At 38.2% G+C, this 27,736-nt stretch overlaps 1 protein-coding gene across 8 annotated transcripts in view; it reads right to left on the bottom strand.

Moving 5' to 3' along the window:
- The window catches only part of Dop1a (DOP1 leucine zipper like protein A), a 92,218-nt gene that overhangs the window by 3,548 nt on the left and 60,934 nt on the right, over positions 1-27,736 (bottom strand). For all 8 annotated transcript variants that reach the window (XM_057768801.1, XM_057768799.1, XM_057768804.1 and 5 more), the window contains 18 exons: positions 25,166-27,152; positions 23,923-24,034; positions 23,663-23,845; positions 22,416-22,541; positions 19,858-19,992; positions 18,666-18,721; positions 17,186-17,290; positions 14,764-14,830; positions 14,244-14,388; positions 14,015-14,094; positions 10,015-10,124; positions 9,593-9,742; positions 9,410-9,471; positions 7,845-7,997; positions 4,025-4,161; positions 3,443-3,498; positions 1,796-1,960; positions 218-347 (listed from right to left, as the gene is read on the bottom strand). In XM_057768801.1, coding sequence (XP_057624784.1) covers positions 218-347; positions 1,796-1,960; positions 3,443-3,498; positions 4,025-4,161; positions 7,845-7,997; positions 9,410-9,471; positions 9,593-9,742; positions 10,015-10,124; positions 14,015-14,094; positions 14,244-14,388; positions 14,764-14,830; positions 17,186-17,290; positions 18,666-18,721; positions 19,858-19,992; positions 22,416-22,541; positions 23,663-23,845; positions 23,923-24,034; positions 25,166-27,152 — 3,959 coding nt within the window. The remainder of the gene's footprint in view (positions 1-217; positions 348-1,795; positions 1,961-3,442; positions 3,499-4,024; positions 4,162-7,844; positions 7,998-9,409; positions 9,472-9,592; positions 9,743-10,014; positions 10,125-14,014; positions 14,095-14,243; positions 14,389-14,763; positions 14,831-17,185; positions 17,291-18,665; positions 18,722-19,857; positions 19,993-22,415; positions 22,542-23,662; positions 23,846-23,922; positions 24,035-25,165; positions 27,153-27,736) is intronic.

Below are 27,736 nucleotides of genomic sequence, written 5' to 3'. Positions count from 1 at the left end.
CAACTTAACCACTCTGGACATATACAACTCTCATGTCTGTCATAAGGAATGTTCAGGAACATTTTCAAGCCCTGGTTCCATTGTTTTCAAATGTTATGAAAGATTTCTCCTCTTACATGACTCATGAGTATAGCATTTAATATAGCACAGTTAAAGAATACATAATGATACACAAAACACAAAATAACCTACTAAGAACCCTCCGAAACTTTAGTACCTTTGCCCTTTTCCGAAGAAGTTTTGCTAGTCGAACCACATATGGCTTAAATTCTCGCTGATGTATGCCCTGCCGTCTGACCTCCAAGCCTGAATCATCTGAAGCTTCTGGTATAAAGGCCCATCGGTACCTAGCAGTGGAAGGACGCTGATGTTAGTATGACAGACTCTGTGCCAGGGGAGATAAGCCACATAATTCAGTACAAACAACATGGCCCTAACATATGAGAACTCAAGTGACAGCTAAGTCAAGCTGGGAGCATCGTCATTCATCTGGAGTTTGTGTTACAAGCTGGGTGGTGGTGGCTCACCCTCTAAATTCCAGCACTTGGGAGGCAGAGGCAGGTGGGTCTCTGAGTTAGAGGCCAACCTGGTTTACAGAGTGAGTTCCTGGCTTATACAGAGAAACTGTCTCTGTCTCAAGAAAACTAAAGGAAAAAAATCACCACCATTTCAGAGTGGTAAGTACTAGGACAACTTGTAAAGTGCTTGCAACTGTTTATGCATGAGCAAAATTAGTACTGAAAAATATTTTTTCCATACCTAATAGGTAGGTTGTTTGCTTCCTCTTACCTCAGCCTCCTACTAACTGGTAGGTAGAAAGCTCAAAAGGAAATTGCTTTTTTATAGTTGTTTGTACTTGAATAAAGTCCAACGTAATTATTGCAACATGTAAAGTATATCAAAAGGAGATCTTTCCATTATATTGCTAGACTCTTGTACTCTGTCCTTTTATAGTGTTTGTGCATAGAAAAGCACGTATTCATGTACTTAATCTTCTCCTTAAAAAAAAAAAAGTAACTACCAAAGTCACGTAAGGGATGTGTGTAGATTCAACGGCTTAGGGGTAGAGTGCTTGCCTGGCATGAGGAGCCTGAACTCCATTCCCAGCACTAAGGCAACCCCACTAAAAAGAAAAGCAGACACAATTGCTATTTGACCTATCTTGGAGCCTTTAAAAATTTTGACCTTTTTTTAAGATTATGCTTTCTTTTTTGAGACTTGTCCACACTACAAAGCCAAAATGAGCTTCATAAAATGCGAGCCTAATAATACCACTTAATCCATGAAATGCTTCAGTGGCTTCAAATTATCTTAGGTCAATCGATGCTCTTACTTACAATGCTTACATAGTTGAGTTTCTTTCTAGCCTCTTCTCTCAACACCTCAGACAGGCTAGCTCTGGTTCTGTTGTTGTCATAGTGAGCCTCTCTAACCCTAAACTGCATCCATTTTAAACTTCTTACTGGGTCTGCTTGAACCTCAAAGCTGGCGGCAGTCTGCTGTATGGCACACAGCAACTTCTGCGTATGCCATCAAAATACTCTGCAAGTGCTGAGCTTCTGGGTCTGTACTCCACCGCTTCACATCCAGGGCACTCTAGTTTTTAAGTGAGTAGTCTGGGAATAAATCCACAGCAACCATTTACTGCTAGTACCTGTGCTACCCCACTTCTTCCAATACAGTAAGGTTTTAGCGAAAATTATGACTACTTCAATCTTCACAAAGAACTTTAGTGTTGGACATCAGTGATCAAAACAAATGTATCTCCAGAAATACTCAATATTCTTTTACTTACATCTGAAACTGAGGAAGATTTTCAGAGGGCAATGCCAGTGCCAAATCCAAAAACTTGCAAGCAGAGAGATAGAGGTTTAACCACCTCTGGCTGTTATAAGAGGTGGAGAAGCCATTACCTCCAGTATAGGTTGTCTCCAGACCAGCCGCAGATGGCCCTGATGTCCTGCAAGTAGACAGTGTTGTCAGCAGCAGAGCCTTTGGCTCACAGGGCTCCTAAAGCACCAGCCTTGTCTCCCACAGCCACACTGATAAAGGGTGATTACAGTGATCATGACTAAATTGTAAATTGAAAATTTTACTTTTGTTCTTTAAATGTTATGAATGTAAACATGGTACATAACTTCCATTACAGTCAAGAAAAACAAAAGTGAAAAGTGGATAATCAACAAATCTTATTACTTAACTGCTTTCTATAACGAGTAGGGGGGCTTTCTGTAATAATAAACATAGCTATTGTTAGAGAATTAATAAAAATTAGCACCAAAGAGTTAAGAATATTCAAAACACAAGGTCTTTTATATGTGCCTGCATGTTCATGTCCATATGTACATATATATGCATGGGAAGGCCAGAGGTCAACTTAGGGTGTCATTTTGCTAGCACTGTATATCGTGTTATATGAGACAGGGTTTCTCATTCGCCTGTGGCTTACCAAGTAGGCTAGCTTGCCTGGACAGTAAGTCCCAGTGATTGGTGTTGTCCATTTCCCCATTTGGATTTCAAGCACATGTACCACTCCCACCTTCTTGTGTTCTTACTTTCTGCCTGTATGTATGTATATACACCATGTGCATGTCTGGTATTTGCAGGAGTCAGAAGAGGTTATTGGATCTCCTACAGATGGTTGTGAGCTGTCATGTGGGTGCTGGCAACTGAACTTGGTCTTCTGCATGAGCAGCAAGAGTTCTTAACTGCTCGGTCATCTCTCCAGCTTCCACACCTCAGCTTCTTACATGTGTACTCACATGGTAAGGATTACACCCTCAGCTAGCTACCAAGATGGAGACATGATTCTTAAAGTGAAACTGTAATTTATAAAATTGAACAATAATTCTTACATAATTAAAAATGTGTTTATACATAATAGTAAGCTACTTCTAAAAAGAATAAAACTATTGTATAATTGATGGGAACATTTTGGAAGATCTAGATGTATGGATTACCTTGGTCACAGGTTACCTGCCATACTGGTTTTATTATCTATTCGAAGTCGCAGGGACTAAATCTGAACTAGCAAAACTAGTATGATGCATGTAGTTGAAACAATAGTGAATTGTATTAGGCGGAATCTATGTACAGAGGTTGAAGGCCATGAGTGCTGATAATTTAGTCTATCATGTCCCCTGATTAAATAAAATTATATTCAATAAATAATAGGAGTATTTTTAATAGATTTTTTATTTTATGTGTATGGGACTTTTGATTGCCTTTCTGTCTGTGTACCATGTGTCAGAGCCTCTGGAACTGGAGGTACAGAGAGTTCTGAGCCACCATGTGGGTGATGTGAATTGAATCCAGGTCCTCTAAAAGAGATGCAAATCCTCTTCACCAAGAGCCATCTCTTCAGCCCCAAATAATGGCAGTGTTTACAGGTGGGGTAACTGAACTCCCCTGAGGAACATACGGACACAGAAGCACACATTACCGTGAAATATCTTCATCAGCAGTGAGCTCTTGCTCCATCAGTAGGAATACCTGCACCTGCAGACCACAAAGGAAATGTTCACTTTCAAGTGGAAATGGAGTTTTTCAACATTATCTCTGTTGGAAGTGGGGCTTGGGAGGATTTACTTTAGGAAGTCTTCACTACAATCTTTGAAGTGAGTTTAACTGGGATGACTGTTGTGCTGGAAGGGTGAGTACATGTCTTGCATCAGCCCCTAACCATCCAGTTCAGCTGTATCTCACTAGAAGTACCATTGCAGGGGGGACACTGGACCTGTTGGCTATGACAAAGCCAACAATGTGTCAAGGAGACTGAACATTAAACCAGATAAGTCGAGGCTCAAAGGCAGCTGGCTGTCTGTACTGTACAATTTGAGGCTTAAGCTCCTTAACAGTAAAACTCTTATTTAATAGTAAAAATTACTTTTACTATTTTCAACTTTAAGAATTGATAAAATTGAGTTTAGTCCTTAAGATTAGTTTTCACCTAAAAAGCATGGAGAAATTAACCACTCTGTTTTACAGTTTATATTGGTAAATTTATAAATTAAAATTAACTCACAAGTTCCGTAATCATGGTAGGCCAGAGAGAGGTAAGGTGTTGTGGAGACATTCTTAAAAGTAATACTCTGAAGAACAGGAACACTTGAGAGTGAAGAGTTGGCACCTGGGGCAAACGGAGACTCTCAACCAATCTCTCTGAAACAAAGGCAGCATATTTTCAATGCCCAAGGAACTCCAATTACTATAAAACTTGATGTCTATTCTAGACAAAAAAAAATCTTGTGCAGGGTGCTACTTTCATTAGAGGCTAAAAAGTGACATGAAATGTGCATAAAAATCAAGTATGTATCTAATCTACATGGAAAGTAGAAAAAGACAACGTCTGAGTAAATTGGGGGCATGGAGATCATGGGAGAGGGTAGAAGGGGAAGAAGGGAGGGGAGCAGAGAAAAACAGGTCAATAAAAATTAAAAAATAAAATAAAAAATCAAGTGTTTTCTTATTAGATGTGGATTCTATCCCATAGCAACAAAAGTTTCGAATTCTCTATGGACAGAATAAGAAAGTGGTACTGGTCCATGAAGTACATTTTGAATAAAGATTAATATAGACATGAAGGAGCCAGACATGACATCCCAGCACTTTGGAGGTCTATACAGAAGCCACCCTGGACTATTTAATGAGGTTTGATCTCAAAACAAACCCAACACCATACTAACCAATCCAAGGATTCACAGAAGAGTTTAACTGTTTTATATTTGAAATCAGGTATACAAGGCTAAGGGACAGAATTGCTTTTACGTGAACTCTTGAGACTAGAGGTTGCATAGCACTTCCTTTGTTGGGCAGCCAATAATTTGGTTATGGGTAAAACTTGGGAAGGTAAATATTTTTATTAAAACAGACACTTATTAGTAGTTGTATTAGGGTTTTTATTTTCTTTGCAAAATGTTTCTGCCAAAACTTGTCCATTAACTTTCAGAATGCCTTATCTACTGTTTGGATTTTCTACACAGAATTACTTCTGACCAATGAGCTCATGCCACAATCAAAGAAGTGAGGCAGTGGGGCTCACATTAATGAACTGGGAGAATGGTAGAATGATCATTTGAAGATATAGTTACAGTGCTAACTAGGAGACAGGCTGAGAACGAGGCAGGTTTCTCCTTTATATGCTCTGAATCATACATGGTACTGTTTTCTCCATAGCCAGGATTCATGAGTCTAGGAGTCAAGGGTAGAAATGGAAATACTACTACTCAGAGTCATGCTCACTATCAAAAATTTTGCTTCCTCCTCCCACTCCTAGTCTTATGCTGTTGGCCCAGAAGTATTGTTTCCTAAAGGGAAGTGTTTCTAAGTGAAGGTACAACCATAGCATTGAATGGGACACTAAGAAGGAAATACTAAGAATGGAACACTTGCCCATGGTTCCTTTCTCATGGCACTGAGTCAACAGGCTAAGAATTACATTTGTAGCAGGAATGGCTGATCTAGACTATTAAAGAGAAATTGAACTTCTCTAAAATCGAGGTAAGAAAGAACATTTCTGCAGTGCAAGCAATCCAGTATTGTGTCTCATAATGTTACCAGGCCCTAGTATTAAAGTCCCAATGGGAAACCACAACAACCCAATCTAGGCAGAATGATGAATATGCAAGACTGAAGCTGTGGGTAGAGAACCAAGGGCTAATGAGCTTGTAGGGGGTGAAGAAATACAGAATAAGAAGAAGGTAGTTATAAGCTCAAGTTATGGCCACAAACCTAGTTTTTAAAAGATGGTAATTGGGTAATTGTTATGGGTGTTTTCTTCTTATTTTGTTAGGAATGCTTATTCATGTGTGTGTGTGTGCGCGCACACACACACACACACACACACACACACACAGAGAGAGAGAGAGAGAGAGAGAGAGAGAGAGAGAGAGAGAGAGAGAGAGAGAGAGATTTTTCCCTAGTCTTTCACACTGTAATATAACAATGATTGAGTCAGTACTTAAGAGCTGTGAAAATTCTATTATCATTTTAAGTTCTGGGATGTCAAAAGATCAAGCATCCCTCAAGAAATATTCCCACCTAGCCGGGCGATGGTGGCGCACGCCTTTAATCCCAGCACTCAGGAGGCAGAGGCAGGCGGATCTCTGGGAGTTCGAGGCCAGCCTGGTCTACAAGAGCTAGTTCCGGGACAGGCACCAAAGCTACAGAGAAACCCTCTCTCGAAAAACCAAAAGAAAAAAAAGAAAAAAAAAAGAAAAAGAAATATTCCCACCTATACTATGGAAAGAATCTGGGTGTTTTCAGTTGTTTGTGGAAGAGTTATTAGGAGAATGTCTTTGTAATTCATATTTTGAAATTTAAGCACATCAGGAGATATGGTTGGTTATTGACAGGAGAGGGACTGATGAGGTTAATTTTGACTGTCAACTTGAATGGAGTAAAGGATGCCTAAAGCTGTGTGTCTGTGCAAGTGTAACAAAAATTATGTGGTCACGTTCTGTTTGCATTTGTTGAAAGTAGACTTTCAACAAAAAGGAAGGCCCTTTACCCAAACTCCAGCATGTATATTTCAAAGTTTCCTTCAAAATTCTCTGTCCTGGGGCAGACTGATACCCAATTATACAATACAGAGAAAAGAGAACAGCAGACAGCAGGGGGTGTTAAATAGCAATGTGTCCTTGGGCACAGCTAGAAGTAATAGGAGTTACTTTGTTTATCCCCTTGTGTATAATGCCTGTGTTGGAAATGAGAAACTGGAAGCTCAGCCATGAAGTTAGTTCTTGGACCAAGATTTTTTTGCATGGGAACTGCACCATGGCTTCCCCAGTCATTTCTAATAGATGCTGCAATTGCCTGATTTGATGATGTTCCTGTTGCTTGTTCACCCAGGTGAGCTATCCAGTGGCTCTACTAGATGTTGCCAAGGGTCCAATTTTACACTATTTTGCTGTGGTTGTCTGCTGTGTTTATCTACAGCTTGCCATTTGTTCTTTTACTTTTCCTTGCTAGATACCTAATAAACTCACTCACTTGAAAACCAAAGTACAGCTATTGTCGATCGAGAAAGAAGAGTGGACTACAGAAAACAATGACAAGTGGGTCAGTGACTAGGAGGGAAAGATCTGTTCTCAATTTTTTTCTTCCAATGAAAAATCAGTGTGTGTTGTGTCTGCCTTCCTTTTTCTGTCATCAAGCACATTTTATTACAGCTGTTGTAATTTTCTAACATTAGATTCTGACTTATTTGGCCTTTCAATGTAGACTCAATACCAAGGCACTCTCCAGGGAACTTGGAGACCTACAATTATATTGTAATTGTGGCGGCATCCATCTTCTCAGAAAGAGCTTCTCTGTGTTCTCTGCTTCTCCAGTGTGCAGATGACCATTGTTGGACTACTCAGCCCTTACTGGGTAAGCCAATCTAATACAATCTTCTTCTAGAGAACCCTGTCTACTATAGCACCAACACAGTTCCAAATAAGACATGCAAATATTACTGCAGGCCACAAATTCCTGGCTCTCCTTCATTTTGTCCTTGTGTTAAGGATATATTTCCTAGCCTGTTGTTCACAACTAAAACACAGGAATAAACTTTCCTAGAGTGACTTTGTATATGAATTCCTCTGATATTTGAAACAAACAATAAATCACAGATAATGTTTAGTGTCTTTCAAATTCAGTGTTGATTTCTTTTACATAATGAAGCTAAAAAGATTTGTTATGTAATACTGTCCATCAACCCACACCTGTGGTTTATCTCAGCCCACAAGTGTGGTTGAGATAGAAACAACAGAACAGCAAAACAAAGCCCCCCTAACCCAAATAAATGCACTCCCAAGTCCTTGTAATTCAGAATGAGAAGATAAAAGGCTTTAATTACTTACCTTGTATGTCTGGAAGGTACTTCTGGTATTGGTCAATTTCACTGCTAAAAATAGCAAAGGCCAATCTTTTAAGAAGCATGGCTCTCTGTTCTAGCTCCACATCTCGATTTGCAAAAAGATTGAGAGAACTGCTTTGGGCCACAGCTACTCGAGCTATAAAAAGGAATGGAAGCAGAAGGCCATCATCATCTGAAAATGACCATTCCTTTTTTAAAATGAGTGACATACACACTGAGAGGAATATAGCAGAGGACCTGGACCTTTATCTGGTGCAGAAAAGCTGGCAGACAGTTTGAGCATATACATGCCTGAAGGTCAAATGGCAGGATTTGGATGTAGACAGACAAGGACACTTAGAACTGTGGGTTTATAATACCATTTTATAAATCCCATCTGCATAAATATTCTGTTAAATCTTTTGTATTATTTTAAAAAATAATTTCCAGAGAAACCAAGCTCTTCTTCTGAGTCCCTGTTCTATTAGTTCCTTGCTCCTGACTTCCTCCACTATAGCCATATTGTCTTGCTGGCTATGACATAAACTCAGGAAGTTTGTTCTCACCCCAAAATGTTTGCAATTTCTGTTCCTTTGGCTGGGAATTCCATTTCTAGGAAGGGTTGGCTCCCTGAGTTTCACATCAAACATGATGTGAATCAAGATAAAGTAAAATACATAACTCTTGGCTGTCATTTAAAATTTGTCACACATTGCTCCATTTTATTTCCTTTACAACCTCACTTCCTAATTATGGCAATCTTTTTCCAGATAAACTAGTTGGGAAACACAACTGTACAGACGCAGAATTCCAGCGATTACAGTTCAGTTTAGTAACACTCTTTTTCTCCCCCCACAACTCCCATTCTCTGTCCTGGAGATCCAAGGCCACAGAGATTCAGAGTAGATCATCACAGAGGTTAGACCCCATTGGCTACCTTCTTGTGTCTCACCCACTTTCAGTCTTATCATCTAGTCAGTAGTTATCAAGTGCCTATTATGCACCAGTAACTAGGCTGTGTGATGGGAAAATAAAGGATAATTTTACTTGCCACTAAGTTATCCTTGGTAATGTTATTGTCAGCACACATTCACTGTATAAAATGAGAGCTCTCACCAGGTACTTCCATATAATTACATCACATATTTTACTCTTGCTCATACTGCATTATTCTCTCTAATCCCCACCATTCACCAGTTCTCTTCATTTTCTACACAGCCCTCATTCTGCTATTGTATCTTGGGTTTTGTTTATCTGTTACCAGAGTCTTGCTATATACATATATGCTAGGCTGGTCTAGAATGTGAGCCCCTGTCTTTGTCTCTTGGGGCTGGAGGCATAGCTGTTCATTCCCACAGTGCTCCCCATCTCTTGTAACTTGTTCTTTAAAATCTATATTCTCCATATAAGGGAAACATGGGACGTTTGTCTTTCTCAGTCTATTATAGTCCCATAGGATACTACAATTAACTTGACAAAGAGCTAATCCTATAGTTTTCAAAAGATAATAGTGCACACTAATAACGAATCATGTACAAGAAAAATATTGCCTGGGTTGTCACAACTCACTCATCAAATCTCTGAATGTTGTCTTATCATGTGTCATCAAGTTGTCCATAATTGCTCTCCAACTGAAAGACACAGGGTTATCATAAGTTATTAAGAGTTTACTCTTGTCAAAGCCTACCTATGCTAGACAATGACTGCTGTCAAGCGACTATAATGAGTGAAAGTGAGAAGAGGACTACTTACTGATTAACACAGGACGCGTCCATCTGAAAGAAACTGGGATCCATGAAAAGGTCAAAGGCTTCTTTTTTCCAGGCTCTCCGTGTATACTGATACCCACTAAGACTGCTGAGCAGTTGGACACAGGCTCGGTAACTAGGGGCATTATGGGCACTGTACAGAAAAAAAAAAAAACCCAATAAACTACATGATGCTTTCACTTTGGTTATCATCTTGAATTATGTGTGTTCTCATTGTCTCAGATACCAAAATAGAAACAAGAAACAGAAGGGACCATAATAAAAATGAGATGCAAATTTAAAATTTAGCTATTATAAATGAATCACGATAAGAATAACATCATTTTGTAGTTGAGGCCACAAATAAGGGGGCAGACTTTGTACCAGAGTGTGAATTAGCTGAATTCTATTGGAATCATACGGTACCTGTGATTTCGGAGGTAGGGTACAACATAATGCATAATGTTTACAAGTAAAGGGATAACACGCTCTTTTTCATCACTGTAGAAGACCATATCTAGAAGATGAGCCAATACCTACAAAACAGAAAGGAAACAAATTTATCTACATGCTGAAATTGGGGTCAGAGGTGTGTACTGATTTCCAACTTGGAAGAAAACCAAAGCTACTTAAAAGGAGGAAAATCTACACTGAGGGAGAGAGGTATAAAAATAGTCCAGGACCTTCTATGTGATAGTGAGTGGGAACCTCAGCATTCTCTTCCCCAGACTTAAAAAGAAGCTTAAGAAAATTCCAAAGCTAATCAGGCTGGGCTTTGTAAATCCTAGTTCAGTCAACCAACAGTCATACAGTCATCTTTTCTAACCTCTGTTAAAACTCAGCATTCACACCTGTATGGTACTATAATGGGTTTGTTTGCTATACATGCTTTATACTTAACTACCTCCACCCTTCCACACTGCAATCAGATACAAAACATTTATATTTCTTAAAATATACACTTTAAAAGTATGGGTGGGGAGACAGAATCTTGAGCCAAATCTGAATGACTAAGGGCCAGAAACATGAATGCTGGGGGTGGGGTGGGGGGGTGAGTCCTGAATTGCATGTTCTATGTGGGCATTCTCATGAACTATTATATCACAAAAATCCATAAATCAAAGGCACTTATCACACACTTTGCTGGGGGAAAGTTACACAGCAAAGTGTGGAAAACTCTTTTAGAATTCTGAGATGTTATCTGAAGACATTTTTAGTTTTGGGGTTGTTGGATGCTAGACTGTAATACATTCCAAAAAGTTTTATGTGGAAGTTACAAGGATGTTAGGTTAGACACCAAGATAGGCGATGAGTGGCTAATACAGGGTCTGACGACAGCCCAGACCAATATGGTCCTGGAGCTGCAACATTTCTATGCTTTACAGCGAGGACGTTCTAAACATTCTACCAGCCCTGGAGAATCCTCAAGGTGTATTCACCCTGCCAAACTTCAGTTCACAGTTCATTTTGGTTCTGACAACTTTTGAACTTCTACCCCTATTTAATTCCCTTTTCTCTTTTTTAATTTATTATATATTACATGTAAGAAATAATGGGTTTCATTACAGCACTTCTACACATGCATACAATATACTTTGATCATATTTACCCCATTACCTTTATCCTGCTTCCTGTTTTCCTCTTCCACATTTTTTAAATTTATTGTTTCATTTTTTTAGCCCTAAACTCCCATGAGACAATGTGGCATCTGTCTTTGTGACAATGGCTTAGTAGACTCAATACAATAATCTCTAGTGCCATCCATTTTTTTTAAACAAATGACATTATTTTCATTATGTCTGAAAAAGACTCCACTGTGTATGTGAACAACATTTCCTTTATCCATTCATCTATTGATGGGCACTTAGGCTAATTCTATAGTTTGGCTATGGTGAATGTGTGTAATTGTCATGAGGGTGTCGCTGCAGTGACTTTTATTCTGTTGCATATATCTAGATGTGGTATAGGGGAATCAAACATATGGAATTTACCTGAAGAACTTCTAGCTAACAGAGATACCTGCACAACTGACAGTAGCAAAGTTATGGAACTAGGTATCTAATACGAAGGAACAAAAAATGAAAATGTGGCATCTATGAACACTAGATTGTTTTACAGCCATTAAAAAGCAATGAAGTTATGTATTTTCAGGACAACAGTTGCAAATAGAGATAATCATATTAAGCATTTAAGCCAGTATTTGTAGTCCTTGGCTTTATTAAATACATAAAATCATGAATGTATGACAAGAAACTAGAAACAAAACTTCCTCAAAAAAGGAAAGGGGGAACAAGGGATAGTGGAGAGGGATAGTCTCAAAGCACAACATATACTCATCTAAAAATGTCCTTATTTAACACAGTACGATATATAATTGAGTACACACAATGAAAAAAATCTAAAAACTGCTTTTAAAAACACAGATACCACAAACAGGCATAAACTTAACCAAAGGTATCAAGGACCTCTACAACAAAACCTATGAGGCTTCGAAGAAAAGAATTAAATGAGACATTAGAAAATGGAAAGACGGCCTGTGTTCATGGGCTGGCAGAGTTAATACTGAAAAAATGGTCACAAACACGCAAAGCTCTACAGATTCAATGCAGTCTCTATCAAAATATCAATGTCATTCTTCACAGAAAAAAAAAAAGTCCTAAGATTCACAGTAAAACATAGAAGATCCAGAATACTGGCCGGGCGGTGGTGGCGTACGCCTTTAATCCCAGCACTCAGGAGGCAGAGGCAGGCGGATCTCTGTGAGTTCGAGGTCAGCCTGGTCTACAAAGGGAGTTCCAGGACAGGCTCCAAAGCTACAGAGAAACCCTGTCTTGAAAAACAAAAAAACAAAAAAAAAAAAAAAGAAAAAAAAAAGAAAAAAGAAAGGTGCAGGTATAACAATACTTGACTTCAAACAGTATTACAGAGTCATACTAACAAAAATGTATGATAAGGGCACAAGAACAGACACGTAGGCCAACGGAATAGAAAACTAATAAACAAGCGCAGACATTGACAATATTCTGATTCTTGAAAAAGGTACCCAAAGGTGAAAATAAAAAGACTTTCTTTTTAACAAGTAGAACTGGGAAAATCCCATACCCAAACATAGGTGTCACAGAAGACTGAAACCAGATCAATTAAAAATGGGAAGATCTTAGTGTTAAAAGTTGAAATGCTAAAACTTCTAGAAGAAAACAGAGAATACACATTAAGAACTAGACACAGTAACTACCTTCTGAATAGGACTTCAATAGCTTAGCAAATAACTGCAAGAATCAGCAAATATGATTTTGTAGCAAATTAAAAAGCTTCTGCACGCCAAAGAAACAATTGCCAGAGCAAAAGGTCAGCATACAGAAAGGTTTCTAAAAGCTATTCATGGGCAAATGAACACATATAAATGGCCTATAGATACATGGCAAAGTGCCCAGCACATCTATCCATTAGAAAAATGCAAATCAGACTGAGCGTGGTGGTGTACACCAATCCCAGCACTCCAGAGGCAGAGACAGACAGATCTCTGAATTCAAGGCCAGCCTGGTCAACATAGTGAATTAGACCCTGTTTGAAAAAAAAAAAAAAAAAAACCCAAAATTAAAACAAAATAAAATGTAAATAAAAAGTACCCCAAGATTCCACTTTACCCCAGTCCAAATGACTACTGTCAAAAAATTAAAAACCAAATGCCTGCAAGTATGTAGGGCTATGATGTGATAGGCATTTAATAGAGCAGAAAATCTTTAAAAAATGGCCAGAACATAAACTAATTAGCCGCTATGGAAATTGGTTTGGAGTTCTCAAAAAATTAAAAATATCTGGGGCAAGAGAGCAGTATCTTAAGATCACTATATAGTCAAGGTCAAACCTGTTATCTGGAGCTGGAGACTCAATAGGTCAAGTATGTGCTGCACAAGTAAGGACCTGAGTTTGGATTGTCAGCTCCCTCACACAAGGTGGGAATGGTGGAGTCTATCTGTAACCCCAATGCTAGCAGGGCAGAGAGATAAATCCTCAAAGCTTTCTGGCCAGCCATTCTCATGTGTCAGTGAAGAGGTTGTTTGAAACGTAAAAGCTGGAGAATGATAGAGGAGACAGCTGACAATCAACCTCTGGCTTCCACATGCATAGGTGTATGTGCATGTATGTGCACGCATACACAAATACACAGGCATTGCCCCACATTGTCCTATACTTGGTAATTATATATACCAGTGATTTCTAGAAGCACAAAATAATTTCTGAAATTAAAAACTTCTCTATGAGAATTTCTTCTTTCCTTCCTTATTTTTGTTTTTAGAAACAGGGTTTCTTTGTGTTTCCATGGCTGTCCTGGAACTCAGTCTGTAGATCCGAATTTCTCAGTGATATGTATTATTTAACTGTTCGCTTCAGTGTGCATCTGAAAACACTTGATAATGTTTACCTCGGAAAGCAATGTCAGTGCATGGACGCTATATACAGAGGGAGTAATGTTTGAGGTTTCCATTGCAGGTGATAGCATATCTAAATAAGAGAAGAGATGGGTAAAGATAATTAGTATTTTCTCACTGATAAAAGCTATTTAATAATGAAAAAAAGGATGAGCTTACCATCAAAATAAAACACTGTTTAATAAATATATGCCAAGAGAATAAGAGAAAGGAGCACAATACCTTCAACATCAGACTCCAAATTGGTTCCATCCACCATTATTTTAGGAGAAGCCTTAACCTCTAGGTTTCGTCGGAGCCATGTTGTCTGCTCTAGAGAGGAACCAGCAATTGCACCAATAGCATCCACAATTTTGTGAGTCACGTCCTAAAGAAACAACAAAGAATCGTTTGTGCACACACACATGCAAATGAGTCATGGGCTTTTGAAGTGTTTTATGTTCTGACAAGAGATATTTTCTAATACATGTTCTTCCCCCACTCCCTCACCCTGTCTAGAAATGATCTTGTGTAGCTCAGGCCGGCCTCAAACTCATGTATGTTGCAGATACTGGCATCCTGATCCTCCCACCTCTATCTTCCTAAGATTATAGACATTAAGCCACCACCCTGGCACCATTTTTATATAATAGACTATCTTGATTTTTATAGAGTAGTTAGAAGGATCATAAATTATCTTCTGTGATATCTCCTAATTTTAACTTTTAATTTAGATAGCAACCTTGAATTCAGAATGCCTTACCTGAAGGTCTCTTTGGTCTTTTTTATTTTCCAAACTAGGATTTTTCATAATAAACTCATTCAGAACCCTGTAGGAGCAATTTTAAAAAAAAAAAAAGTTATCAGTCTAAAGGAAAAGTGTAATTTCTTGTAGTACATGTTTTCTAGTCCTTAACATTTATGTATGGAAAGACACAATGATAATAAGAGCATCATTATTTGTTAAGAACCTTCAAATGGAAGGAATCCATATGTCTTGCAATAACAGCAGGAGAATCTGTGCCTAAGATACTAAACAGTAATAATAATGAGTCTTACTTGCTACTTTCTGTTCTTCAGCTCACATCCCAAGTATCTCCTGAGTCTATTGCTATAAATGATTCTCCTCATGTCTAGAATTTTTAGTGAATCACTATCCACTTCAATGACATGGATTAATGGCCAGGCACTGTTCTAAGAATTTAATAAATATTAACTCTTTTAATCCTTTTTAACAAGCGTGTGAGATAGGCATCATCACTGTTTCCATTTTACCAGGGAAAGGTTAAATTACCTACCCTACCTAAAGTTCACATATCTAAGTAAAGGAGCTAAGATTTGAGCACAGGTAGGGTACAACTTCAGAGCCTGTTTACTAAACATCCTTACATATTTCTTAGCATTAAAGGTCATCGTCTAAAATACACTTCCTTCTACCTCCTTTTCATTTCTCTTTCTTTTCTTGTGATCAAGTATCTTTGAAAAAAAAGTCCCCTTCCTTCTCCACTCCACCTACACTTACAACATTCTACCCTTCTTGCTACTAAGTATCAGTGCTTCTCTAATCTCCAACCCAGCCTCTTACCAAATCCTCATCACTCCAACTTCTTCCAAAAAGTGCCACCTCTCTCTCTCAATCTTTTCTGTGTATGTGCACTCACTTGCACAGATGTGTGCTCCATGATGAGCATGTGGAGTTCATTCGAAAGACAAACTCAGCTGTGGGTCCTTGTCTTCTACCACTTGGAGTATTGTTCACTGTGTGCAGAACACTAGCTGGCCCTGGAGCTCCAGGGATTCTCACCTCTGCCTCTCCTCTCACTGTAGCGGTACAGGGTATAGACACTATTGCACTGGACTTTATATAGGTTCTGCGGATCAGAACTCAGGTCTTCATGCTGTCATTTCAAGTGCTTTACTCACTGAGTCAACTCCTCACCATCTTCTTAACCTTTGTTTCTAGATGCCACACAGACTACACCTGTTTTTTTATATTTCCTGATAACTCCTTGTCTAGCTCCCTTCCTGTCTTTTTCCTGTTTTCTAAATGCCAATATCAGTTGTTCACATCTTCTCACCTCCCACTGAAATAAATTCCTAGCTCCCTGATCATAAGGAGCACCATCCTCTCTTTACAGTTTGCAGTCATACCAATCTCTCACTCATTACCGACATTATCCAATAAAATTCAACTTTCTTTCCAAGCAGCACCCATCTCCTGTTGCTCACCCTAATTTTTTACTATTTCTCTGCCTGTGACACACCATCACCAAACCAGATAATGCAGCTTGTCTTAGTATATCCCTTTCCTCCCTGTCTTCAATAAAGTCTTTTTACTCTTACCACTGTGGTTCACTTACCAGGTTTTTATTACAGATCTATTATGAATTCCCAAACAACACTACACAAGGCAATGCTTACTGTTAGTAAGGCAAGGTGACTAGCATTTACCAAATAATCAAACAAATGGGTATCTGTTAGCCTAGATCTAGAAACTCCAAGACTGGGGGCTGGAGAGATGGCTCAGAAGTTAAGAGCACTGACTGCTCTTCCAGAGGACCTGGTTCAATTCCCAGCACCCACATGGCAGCTCACAGCTGCCTGTAACTCCAGCTCCAAAGTTTCTGACACCTTCACACGGACATACCTGCAGCCACAACACCAATGAACACAAAAACATACTAAAAACAACAACAAAAAAACCCCCCAAATTTCAAGACTATTTATGTGCAGGATTCAGCATACCTTTTCTACAAAGTTCCTTTAAGCATGTACAGACTCACCTGCATTTTCCCCACTGTTTCCCTACTGATCCCAAATGATGACTGGTTCTCATCTTTGTGTATTGTGTTCTGCAGCTTGTATATGTCTAAACATACTCTATTCCTTCCTATTTCCTTCCACTTACAGACTTTAAATGTCTGGATCTGTACCTCAAGATGCCTGTGAACAGATACACAGATGACATGCCACACAAAACATGTTCTTCAGCAATCAGGACAGTGAGGATCATGTCTTTATTAAAATCGCATGTATGCATGTGTATGTATGTACACATATGTATAGAGATGTATTTGTGTGTGTGCCGCTGAAGTCTGAACTCAGGTTCTTTTGTATAATAAGTATTTGTTCTTCTACCGAGCTATATTTCTAACCTTTCAAAATTGTTAAGACGAATTACTTACCCAAGTATAAGAAACTGCCCTGGGGCTGGAAGACTCAGCTGTATAGAATCTTTTAGAAGAACCAATAGTGATGTCCAACTGTCCACTAAATTGGGCACTGGAATTCTGAAATATAAATCAGTTTGTTAGAAACCACAGTAAACTTTAATCTTCTCGTGTCTTCTTATAACCCTTAACACATGTTCCAAGATATCTGATGCATTTAAACTTTTATAGACTATTAAAGAATGGAAATTTGCCTGGCGGTGGTGGCGCACGCCTTTAATCCCAGCATTTGGAAGGCAGAGGCAGGTGGATCTTGCTGAGCTTGGTGGCCAGCCTGGTCTACAAGAGCTAGTTCCAGGACAGACTCCAAAGCTACAGAGAACCCTGTCTTGAAACCCGCCCCATTCCAAAAAATAAGAATGGAAATTTAAAAATTTTTATTTTCTACTAAGAAAAGGAAGCACATTTAAATACTTGATATAATTTCTTAATTTAAAATTTGCAATGGAGATCTCTTATCACATACAGTGTTAGAAACAAAATATAACTGCATTAATTCTTTTAAACAATGGTCCATCTGTGCTGCACACCAGCCTCCCACCTGCAAAAAACTGAGTTTGATCTCTGCCTTCAGCCCAACCTTTACCCCACCTGTACCTAAGCAGAGACTTCATGCGGGTCTTGCTTTAAGTCATCATCAATTTAAATACATCAAAACCCCGACTTACCGATGTTAGTCACAAATTAATACAGTTGTTCCATTAGGGAAGATTAGGATTTAAGTTTTTAAGGAAGAATTGTATTAGAATACTGCTTTTGTTCAGAGTCAGCTAATACCAAAAGTGAACACCAAACATGAAGATAATTGCAAGCATCTATTCTATTCTATTCTATTCTATTCTATTCTATTCTATTCTATTCTATTCTATTCTATTCTATTCTAGTCTATTCTATTCTATTCTATTCTATTCTATTCTATTCTATTCTATTCTATTCTATTCATTTATGGGTCTCTGGCTATCGTGAAATTCAATATGTAGACTAGGCTGGCCTTAAGCTCATAGAGATCTGCCTGCCTCTGCTTGCTGGGATTAAAGGCATGGATCAAAATGTCCAGCCCTCTATTTTTTTCTTTCTCAAAAAGGCAACCAAAATGGATTGCTATGCATTCACCTCTACCAATCAAAATAGTAGTTTAGAGGCAGCGAACATGATTTCAAGAGAAAGCTGTCAGTTGCCTGCAGGTTCACTATTTCTTAACCACATGTTGTTCACATCTTTGGAGTGCAGGATCTGCACAGCTCCCTCATTAGCATGCCCAGGATTAACAGTCACACCATTTTTGCTGTAGAGCTTCTTCCTTTCCCTTCAGAGGAAGCAACAGTAACAAGAGCAAACCCACTACTTTTGGAAAGAACGCAAGTGCTTTTCCTTGTAGCTTCTGAAGCTGTACAGGTGGCAACTGATTAGAAAAAGGTCTACATCAGCATCTTACCTTTGTATATAAGCATAGAAAAACTGAAGCATGCAGACTTCCAGAGAAAGATGTTTCTATAAACAAAAGAAAATTAGTTTTACAGTGAAGCAAGATGATGCCTTGGCAGAGCTGCAGTTGCTGGTACGACAGTCTTGGCTTAAAAGGCAGAAACAATTTTCTCAAAAGGACAACAGTTGGTGTCTCACATTGGGTGCCAAAATGTTGTGCATATCTTTTAGTCTCTTTTGCTTTTTGGGGGCCCACCCAGCTCCCAAATAAATCACATTCAGAGGCTTATTCTTTGTTATGAATGCCTGACCTTAGCTTGGTTTATTTCTTGCCAGCTTTTCTACACTTAAATGGCCCCAGCTACACTCTGCCTCGGGCTCCTCTTCTGCACATCTTGCTGTCACTCTCACTCCATGGCTGGCTGGGTGGTTGACCCCTAGCGTCGTCCTCTCCTTTTTCTCTTGCTCCTTTCCCCAGATTTCTCCTATTTATACTCGCTGCCCGTCAGCCCCACCTGTCCTTTCTCCTGCCTCGCTTTTGGCCATTCAACGCTTTATTAGATCATCAGGTGTTTTAGATAAGCAAAGAATCACAGTCTCACAGAATTAAACAAGTGCAGCATTAAAAAAAAGCAACACATCTTTACAGCATTAAACAAATGTTACACAGCATAAACAAAAGCAATACAACTTAAAATAATATTCCCTAACATAAAAGTATGCTGTCTACTGTTCATTACACTCTCTTCACCCTCCCAGTATCCTGACACCTCTCTTCACTAGCTTTGGAGCACAGACCTCACAATCACAAAGTACAGTTTTATGTAGGGTCAAGAAATGATGTTGTTTGGAACAGTGATTATGGCAATACTTTGGGAGTTTACAAAATTGAAAACTCACTGGAAAAGAAAGCATTAAGGAAGCTGTGAAACTACAAAGTAGATTTTAGTCTGAGGCTTCTGTGTTCTTCTAATGGACAGAAAATCCTTACTAGGAATCTAGTCCCACAGTTTCTGACACTTCTGATCTACACATGGAGAGAAAATCATAACTGGCTACAGGAATGATTAGACTATCAAGGAACTCCAAGGTTTTTTTTTATTTATTAAAAGAGTGCTGTGTGATAACCACAATGAAATTACTATTCAAAAATTTTCTCCACTACTGAAACTGAATTCTAAACAAAAGCAAAGCTTTCTTACCTTGTCCTTGGCTATGGCTGGAGGCTGCTTTAAAACTTCTTTCACAGTCTGCATAACAGTTTCTGCTCTCATGACGCTGATGGAGCGAACCAGTTCTACTAGCAAAAGTTGTTCTTCACTGGCTGCGGGAATCACCTGGAGAGCACATCACAGTATCTATGCAGGAGTGCTGCTATGTAAATCTCAAGAGAAGTCACAGAAGACAGTTTTATGACCCTTTCTTAATATAGAGATGTCTCTTGAATACTTGTGATAAAATTTAACTTCTAAAATCAATACATGAATCTTAATAAAAATCAAAAATCAGGGCTAGCAAGATGACTCAATGCATAAAGGTATTTGCCATCAAGCTGAGTTCAATCCACAGGGTTCACAATAGTGGAAAGAGTGAACCAACTCGTGTAGGCTGTCTTCTGACCATGCACATGTGTGCAACTGTGGCATGTGTGCATCCATACACAAAGTATATCACAATCAAACAGGACAAGTCACAGGGAAAATAGAAACCAAAACCAATATATCATGGCCTATTCTAAGTACCATGTACCTTAAAGGAGGAGCCAATCCATTCTGCTGGTTACTTTGTACTCTCATCGAGTGCTATTTTTCGCTATTTCATGTTTTTTCTTTTTTCAAATTCAGTATCAACAATTGAAATTTCAGTCAGAAGACAAAGGTTAACTGTCTAAAACAGTTTTCCATATCTTTTAAAGTAGTTATCACAACTGCACTTAGATCAGTGCCCGGGTTCAAATAACTACCCATGGCTGACCTGACTGTACTATTGCGGTTTCCTTCTTGTTCCATGTTGTCTCCCCCGCCACACCACAGAGGTACTACAAAGTTTTTGATCTGCTTCTTTTATCAAAACTTCATTCATGAGGTTGTCTGCTGATTTTAACAGATTTGTATCATACTTGTGTGACACACACATGAAAAAATTCATTCCTAAAAGTTCTGACAGTGAATTTTCTATAATCACATATTTAAGATTTTAAGTAATTAATCTCATACATTTTCCTTTTCCTCTCAGTCCCTGTGGCACTCCACCCACACCTACAGACATTCTTGCTTAGGTTTCTCTTGGCTCTGCCTGGGACTGGAAGGTCAAAGTGCTGTCTCCTCCTTGTCATCCTTCAGTGAACTAATGGCCTTGCAGACTAGTGACTAAGTCTATGGAACTATATCTTCAGACTGCTTTCCCGTAAGTTCCCCATGTTGCTAGGTTTTCTTAACATTATTCCTTTGAATGGGATAGTTCTTAATTTTTTTCTCTTTTTAAGATTTTATTTTAGCATCTTCTCTTTACCCACAATGTTTCTGAAAGAACATACTGAATTTTATGTAGGTATCTTTTCAGTGATGAGCATGGACTAAAATTTGTTTCTTTGATTGTTAAGGAATTTCTTGTACTATTTCTATAATATTTATCTCCTCCTATGATTTTGTTTATTCTGGGAGAAGATATTAAATATCTAGTACCATACCCTATTTTTTTTTACAATTCCCTTCTGTATATTTCTTATCTTTAAGGTTATAATTCACTTCAGGTATTTACTTCTTTTTGTTACAGAATTAAGATACAATCACTTAAAAAAATTTTTTTAAGTTGTCTTTTCCCTCCATATAGCATCTACTACTAAATGCTCATATGCAAAATAATTTAAAATGGCAGAAATGTTTATTTTTCATACTTCAGGAATGTCAATACATATGTAATGTGGAATCTGAAAGAAATGACAAGTCAGAGACTTGTAAGTACACCAATCATGCATTCTGCATGAGAGTAAATGCTATTGCATTATTACTCTAATATACTATGATTTATTTCCAATATAAAACACCCTTCCTGATTTAAAACTTACAAAGTAAAAAAAATTTTCACTCATGCTATCCAATCAAAACCAAGATAGGAATTATACTTAGAGACATTAACAACTTAAAAGACATCATCAGATAATGAAAAACAACAGAAAAGATAAAAATCTTTCTCCAATATTTGCTTTCTACCCCAAGTCACTAGATTAAAAAATATATATTATAATTCCTATTTGAAATATAGTGACAAATTTGATAACATAGCTTATTTTTCTCTCTAATACCTTTTTTTTTCTTGCTGAGGTTGAATGTATGGCCTTGTGCATGCAAGGCCAGTGCTCCAGCATTGAGCTAGTTTTCGAGTCCTAAAATATAATCTTTCACACTTGATTCCAATTTTTTTTAAAGTTATTTATTTATTTTTTGTTTTTTCCAGACAGGGTTTCTCTGTAGCTTTGGAGACTGTTCTGGAACTAGCTCTTGTAGACCAGGCTGGCCTTGAACTCACAGAGATCCACCCGTCTCTGCCTCCTGAATGCTGGGATTAAAGCTGTGCGCCACCACCTGGCTGATACCAAGTTTTAACAAAAACTTTAGACAATAAGTCATTATCAAGAGCTATAGACAAGCTTTTACTTTTCCAGTTTAACCAATGGAGAATTTAAAAATCAGCACATACAAAATGAAATACAAAAGCATGGCTTTACCAAGTACCACATGTTTACTTATGAATATAATACCTTGGTTCGGGAAGGGGTTTTGTTCTGTCTTCTTTCATTCCATACAAACGCGATGGCAGCCATGAAATGAACACCATGATTCATTGAAATGGGTCCCAATAATTCCAGAATTTGTTGTCTTAAATTCTAAAACAATTTAAGCATTTTACAAGTAAAATAAAACACATGAACATTAATAACTAGATAAAGCATTTACTTCAACAATAGTAGAGAAACCTTCGTGTTAGCAGCAGTCACTGGGCATGGTAGTATATACTCAGTGTTGTGCATGCTGAGATAGGAGGATGAGAGAGGAGTTCAAAGCTAGTCTGGGCTATTACGTAGTAAGTCCTTGCCTCATGAATATTTTAATTTTAAAAGAAAACAAAATTTAAAAGGAAAAAAAAAACCCTATTTGTCCGAAAAATGACAACTTACCACTCTGATCAGATACTAGGAAAACACAGTATGAAGTTCAGTTTTGTTTAAAAAATTTATCCATTACTTTAATTATCACTTAGCAGCTTCATTGCCATTGAAGCTGCAATACACATTGTGTGTAACTTTACCTTAGAATTTACTTCTAAATTAGTTTATTAGGTCAAAGACTATGAAACTTCTGAGATAGTGCTTTACTATGTTACACAGGCTATCCTGGAACTTGCTAGGAAGCTTAGGCTGGCCTCAAACATAGATTCTCTTATTGTGAGCCTACGATTATTAGCATATGCTACCATACCAGGCTTGACTATAAAATTTTGGATTCTCTGCACATACTGCTGAACTATTTTCTGGAGTGTGTGTGTTTGGTGGGGCAGTGTGTAGTAAAATGCCAGTTTAAGATGTATTAAGAGGGAAACATAAGAATGAACTTCAAAAACATATCTAATGAAAGATACTAGACCCAGAAGAACAAATAGTATATAAACTCACTCCTATGAAAGATCCAGAAGAATCAAATATATATGGAAAGAAAATGGACTGGCGGTTGATTAGGGTTGGGGATGGAAAAACGAGCAAGAGCATGCATACACAAAGACATTTTCTGTAACAAAAGACATAACTGAAAACTGGACCGTGACAGTTCCACAACTTTATATATTTGCCTAAAGAACTTACTGTTTTACATTCCTTAAAATAAGTAACACAACTGTTCACTACTCGATGTTCATGGAATATCACATGCACGACCTAAGTTAGCAACTCATTGTGAAGAAAGTCCTCAAACAGATACTTGTGCTCTACACATGAAGTTTAGGTCATCTAACCTTTGTGGCTCCCAGATTGATTGTGGTAACAGATGCAGATGCAGTGACCGTCATCTTTTCTGCAGCATCTGCCTGGTGCAGTATGCTCCAGAGCAGAGTCACAGAGGACATGATCATGTGAAGGATTGAGAGGATTCCACTTCGAGCTTCAAACAAGTGTTTCTGGTCTACATTGACCAAGAGCTATCAAGCAGAGGAAAAAGTTACTTACTGAGTGAGGCACATCTTTAAGAAGACCACAAATGTCTCTGAAATCTTACTTGATGATACTGGGTAGTCGGATCCAACAAGCAGTAATGGATAATGGCTGTGATCCCTTCCAAAAGAGTAAGAATCATATCTGGTGGAATAACTGATGCTATCCACAAAGGCCTGAAAAAATGTATAAAACAGAAGGTCTGTGAAAGCATACTTCAGTTTACCACTAGGAAGTGCCCAGCACATGCCAGACACACAGTAGGCACTCAATAAACATGAATAATAAAAAAAGAAAACGTCAGGGACTTACCATTTCCTAATCTGTAAGTGATCTGATCTAACTGCACCAGAGTTCTGTTTGGCTAAAAACAATATACAGGGCTGGAGAGATGGCTCAGTGGTTAAGAGCATTGCCTGCTCTTCCAAAGGCCCTGAGTTCAATTCCCAGCAACCACATGGTAGCTCACAACCGTCTGTAATGAGGTGCCCTCTTCTGATCTGCAGGCACACATGCAGAGAAACTATTGTATACATAATGAGTTAAAAAAATATATGTGTTTTTAAAAAAAGAACAATATACAAAGTAAAGAAATAAAGCCTCTGTGAACCCCCTACTGGGGAAGGCCAAACACATCAATGGAGGTTTTCTTAGAGGAGAACCAGATACCAGTCTACTAAACATCTGCCTAATTCTTCACAGATCAGTTCTGAATATGGCTGAGACACAGAGTTTACAACCAAACTGGGGAAACCAATAACAAAACTAGATGGGAAAAATACTTTAAAATTTATATTCACTTCAGCTGCAAATTTATTTGTATTTAGATAATATACTGGACTGGAAAAACTTTTTTTTTTTGGCTCAGTTAAGTCCAAAGAACATCTAATTTAACTTTAATTCTTGCTTGAAAGAAAAAAGAACTGTTTTCTTTCATCTCTATTCTATATATCTCATTGATACTCAATAAAATACTAGAGCTGAACTGAACTTTCTTATTTTTAAAAATGGCTTACTATTTATAACATACTGACAGCCACTATTTCATTTACTCCTAGAACGCTTTTTGTTTCTTTGTGGCAGTGCTAGGGATCAAACTGAGGGCCGCATGCAGCTAAATACCAGCTCTGTCAGAGCTGCATTCTATGTTTCACTCAAATTGTGACATTTAAGGAGACATATCTATGAAAAATGTCACTAACAACAAAGTTAAAAATCAATCTTTACTACCATCAAATAACCATGTTTTGTATTTTTACTGCTGAATTAATGTCCAAAATGACAACAAAGCTAAAATCAGTCATTACCTACTATCAGATAATCCTGTTTCATATTTGTACTGCTGAATTAGATTGTCCAAATTCCTGCACAGCTGTAGTGTCACAGAAACCACAACTCTCTGTAGAACTTTTCCCATGTAAGGCAGAGTAGATGTGATTAAGCCAATCCACTGTGGATGCATCTTACATGCACAGTGCTGATGCAAAGCTCTGATCACTGCACAGAGGAACATGCCTTGACAAGTGATGGGCTGAGCGTGCAAATACTGAAGAGAAGTCATGGGCTGATGGGGACTGATGTGTTCCAGATCAGACACAACGAAATCAAAACCTGCTTCATTCTCTTCAGGAATCGTCATCACCCGGTGTTCTAGAACAATCAGCCTCTGAAGCACCCTAAGAAGCTGTGACTGGAGTGTGCTGCCATTGTCAAATTCATCCTCTGAGAAATTGATGAGACTGTCTTCCGAGAAGCCTTCTTCCACAGCAACCATGTTCTTACCTGCGATTTTTTCACTGTGCCATTTTTGTACACTGAAGATAGAGGATAGCAAACAATGAAGAATCACTTTCTGAACTTTGCACTTAGATAGCATATCAGAGATAAAACTAGGGAAACCCTTTGCAGAGCTTTCTATTACTTTTGCTAGCTCTGTAAAGAGGAGAGTCAAGATGTCTATGCTCATCATTTGCATGTTTCGATTGCCTATCAAGTCTTGGGTAGTGACCTTGACATGAGTTGGGTAATGGCTACGTATGTAATATAAGCAGAGAGAAATAAGAATTTCGATGTACATAGAACTCCGGAAGTTATGATTTGAGTCCACTGGAATGTGACTATAGAAGTCTTTGCCCATAACAGAGATTCGGTGTCTGGCCAATAGATTCTGAAGCAGTGACAGCTGAGGAGTATATGCATTATTTACACTTGTGGTTGAAATGGCATTTACAAAAGCAATGGGGTTAGTTTTCAAGATGGATTTGATGGCAGAAAAGGCATACAGAGTCCTTGATGAATCATACAACTGCAGATACAGGAGCACATGTTGGTAGAGAGGATGGATGTTGAAATTGGGAGATTTCCGTGATCCTGGAGAGCCCAAGTCACTCTCGATTTCAGAAATTTCACCCTCACCACAGCTATACCAATTCTCTAAGTCCAGGCCGTCACTGAAGAACACACTTGTTTGTTTCAGTTTCTCATTTGCAGCTTTTTTTTTGTCCTCATCCTTTTTTCTGGCAAGCTTTACTTTGGGTTTTGCACCTGGTTGTTTACCTGATTCCTTAACAATTGTTTCTTTCTCTGAGATCTTTTCTGCTAACTTTTCTTTGAAGCTAAACTGAATACTACTGTGACTCCTTTGTCTAGATTTGGTTTCTGTGGAAACAGAAGAATCATTGAGAGTCTGTGCTGTTCCTGAAATGCAAGGAGAAGAGCTGTTTCTGGAGATCCCATTGGCCAAGCACTCACAGCCTTCCTCTGCAGACACAGACAGAAACTGAGGGCTGTCGTCACTCAGCAAAGCATGCTGACTGTGTTGAGGGGCCTGATCGTCACTTTTCATGGCCTTTATACCAGCATCTAAATCACTGCTCTTTAATGGCAGGGATTCTATTTCTAACTCAGATGTAACTGATGCGGATTCTGCTTCCAGGCCACTTACAACTTTACATATCAGGTCAAAGACGACTTGCTGAACGTCATCATCTGGGGAGCTTGCCTTTGTCATGAGAGAATCCTCATGAGCATTAACATTTTCAGGATCAACTTCATAACTGAAGTTGTCCCCGGCAGAAGACTGAGAACACCCGGAGTCAGAGCTCTGAAGTATTTCCATCTGCTGATCTGGGAGGTCAAAGTCAGATACAACCATTGGAATCGTTTCACTGCTGGTGCTTAGGAGGGAAAGTCTATCACTCAATGGATTAACAGTGAGGCTGAAATTCTCTATTTCGTCCATAGTAAGATGCTTTTCACCATTTCCTTTCGATGCAATGAGGTGCACTTGGCTTACTGGCATATGACACAAATAGAAAGGGAGAAAAAACACAAAAATGATTAAGATAACTAAAATATAAAAAGCAGACAAACTTCAAAAACTATAATATTTATTTTCATCACTAACTTGTATCTTTGATTAAAATTTTAGTTTACTATTATCTTAGAACTTTGAAATAAGATAATCATGTAGATGATCATTAGAATTTATAGCTTAATGACAAAAGTAAGTTTAATAGACAGAACATAAATTTTACCTTTTTTTTCTCTAAAATAAGACATTCTTTAAAATTACAGGTTAAAATTACTCTTTCCTCCTTATATGATACTCCCCTTTATTGATGCTGGTTAAAATTTAAATAATATATAGTTTAAAGTATCAATAACTTCCTTATTTTAGTACAAATTCAACAAATACTTATGAACTATCTAGCCTGTGTCAGATGGGAAACCAAGAGAAGTTTTAAATGAATAAGGCACCACAAAAACATATTTTTCTTCCATTTCACACCATGTAGGGCAGAACTATGTTATGTTTCAGAAGAAGTTCTGGAAGTTTTGGTGCTGTATGCATAGTAAAGTTAAATGCCACCAAAGTG

The sequence above is a fragment of the Chionomys nivalis genome, chromosome 4 (genome assembly GCF_950005125.1).
Source record: "Chionomys nivalis chromosome 4, mChiNiv1.1, whole genome shotgun sequence".
Classification (NCBI taxonomy): Eukaryota; Metazoa; Chordata; class Mammalia; order Rodentia; family Cricetidae; genus Chionomys; species Chionomys nivalis.
The sequence above is the reverse complement of the archived record's forward strand: the minus strand, read 5'-3'. Positions and strand labels throughout refer to the sequence as shown.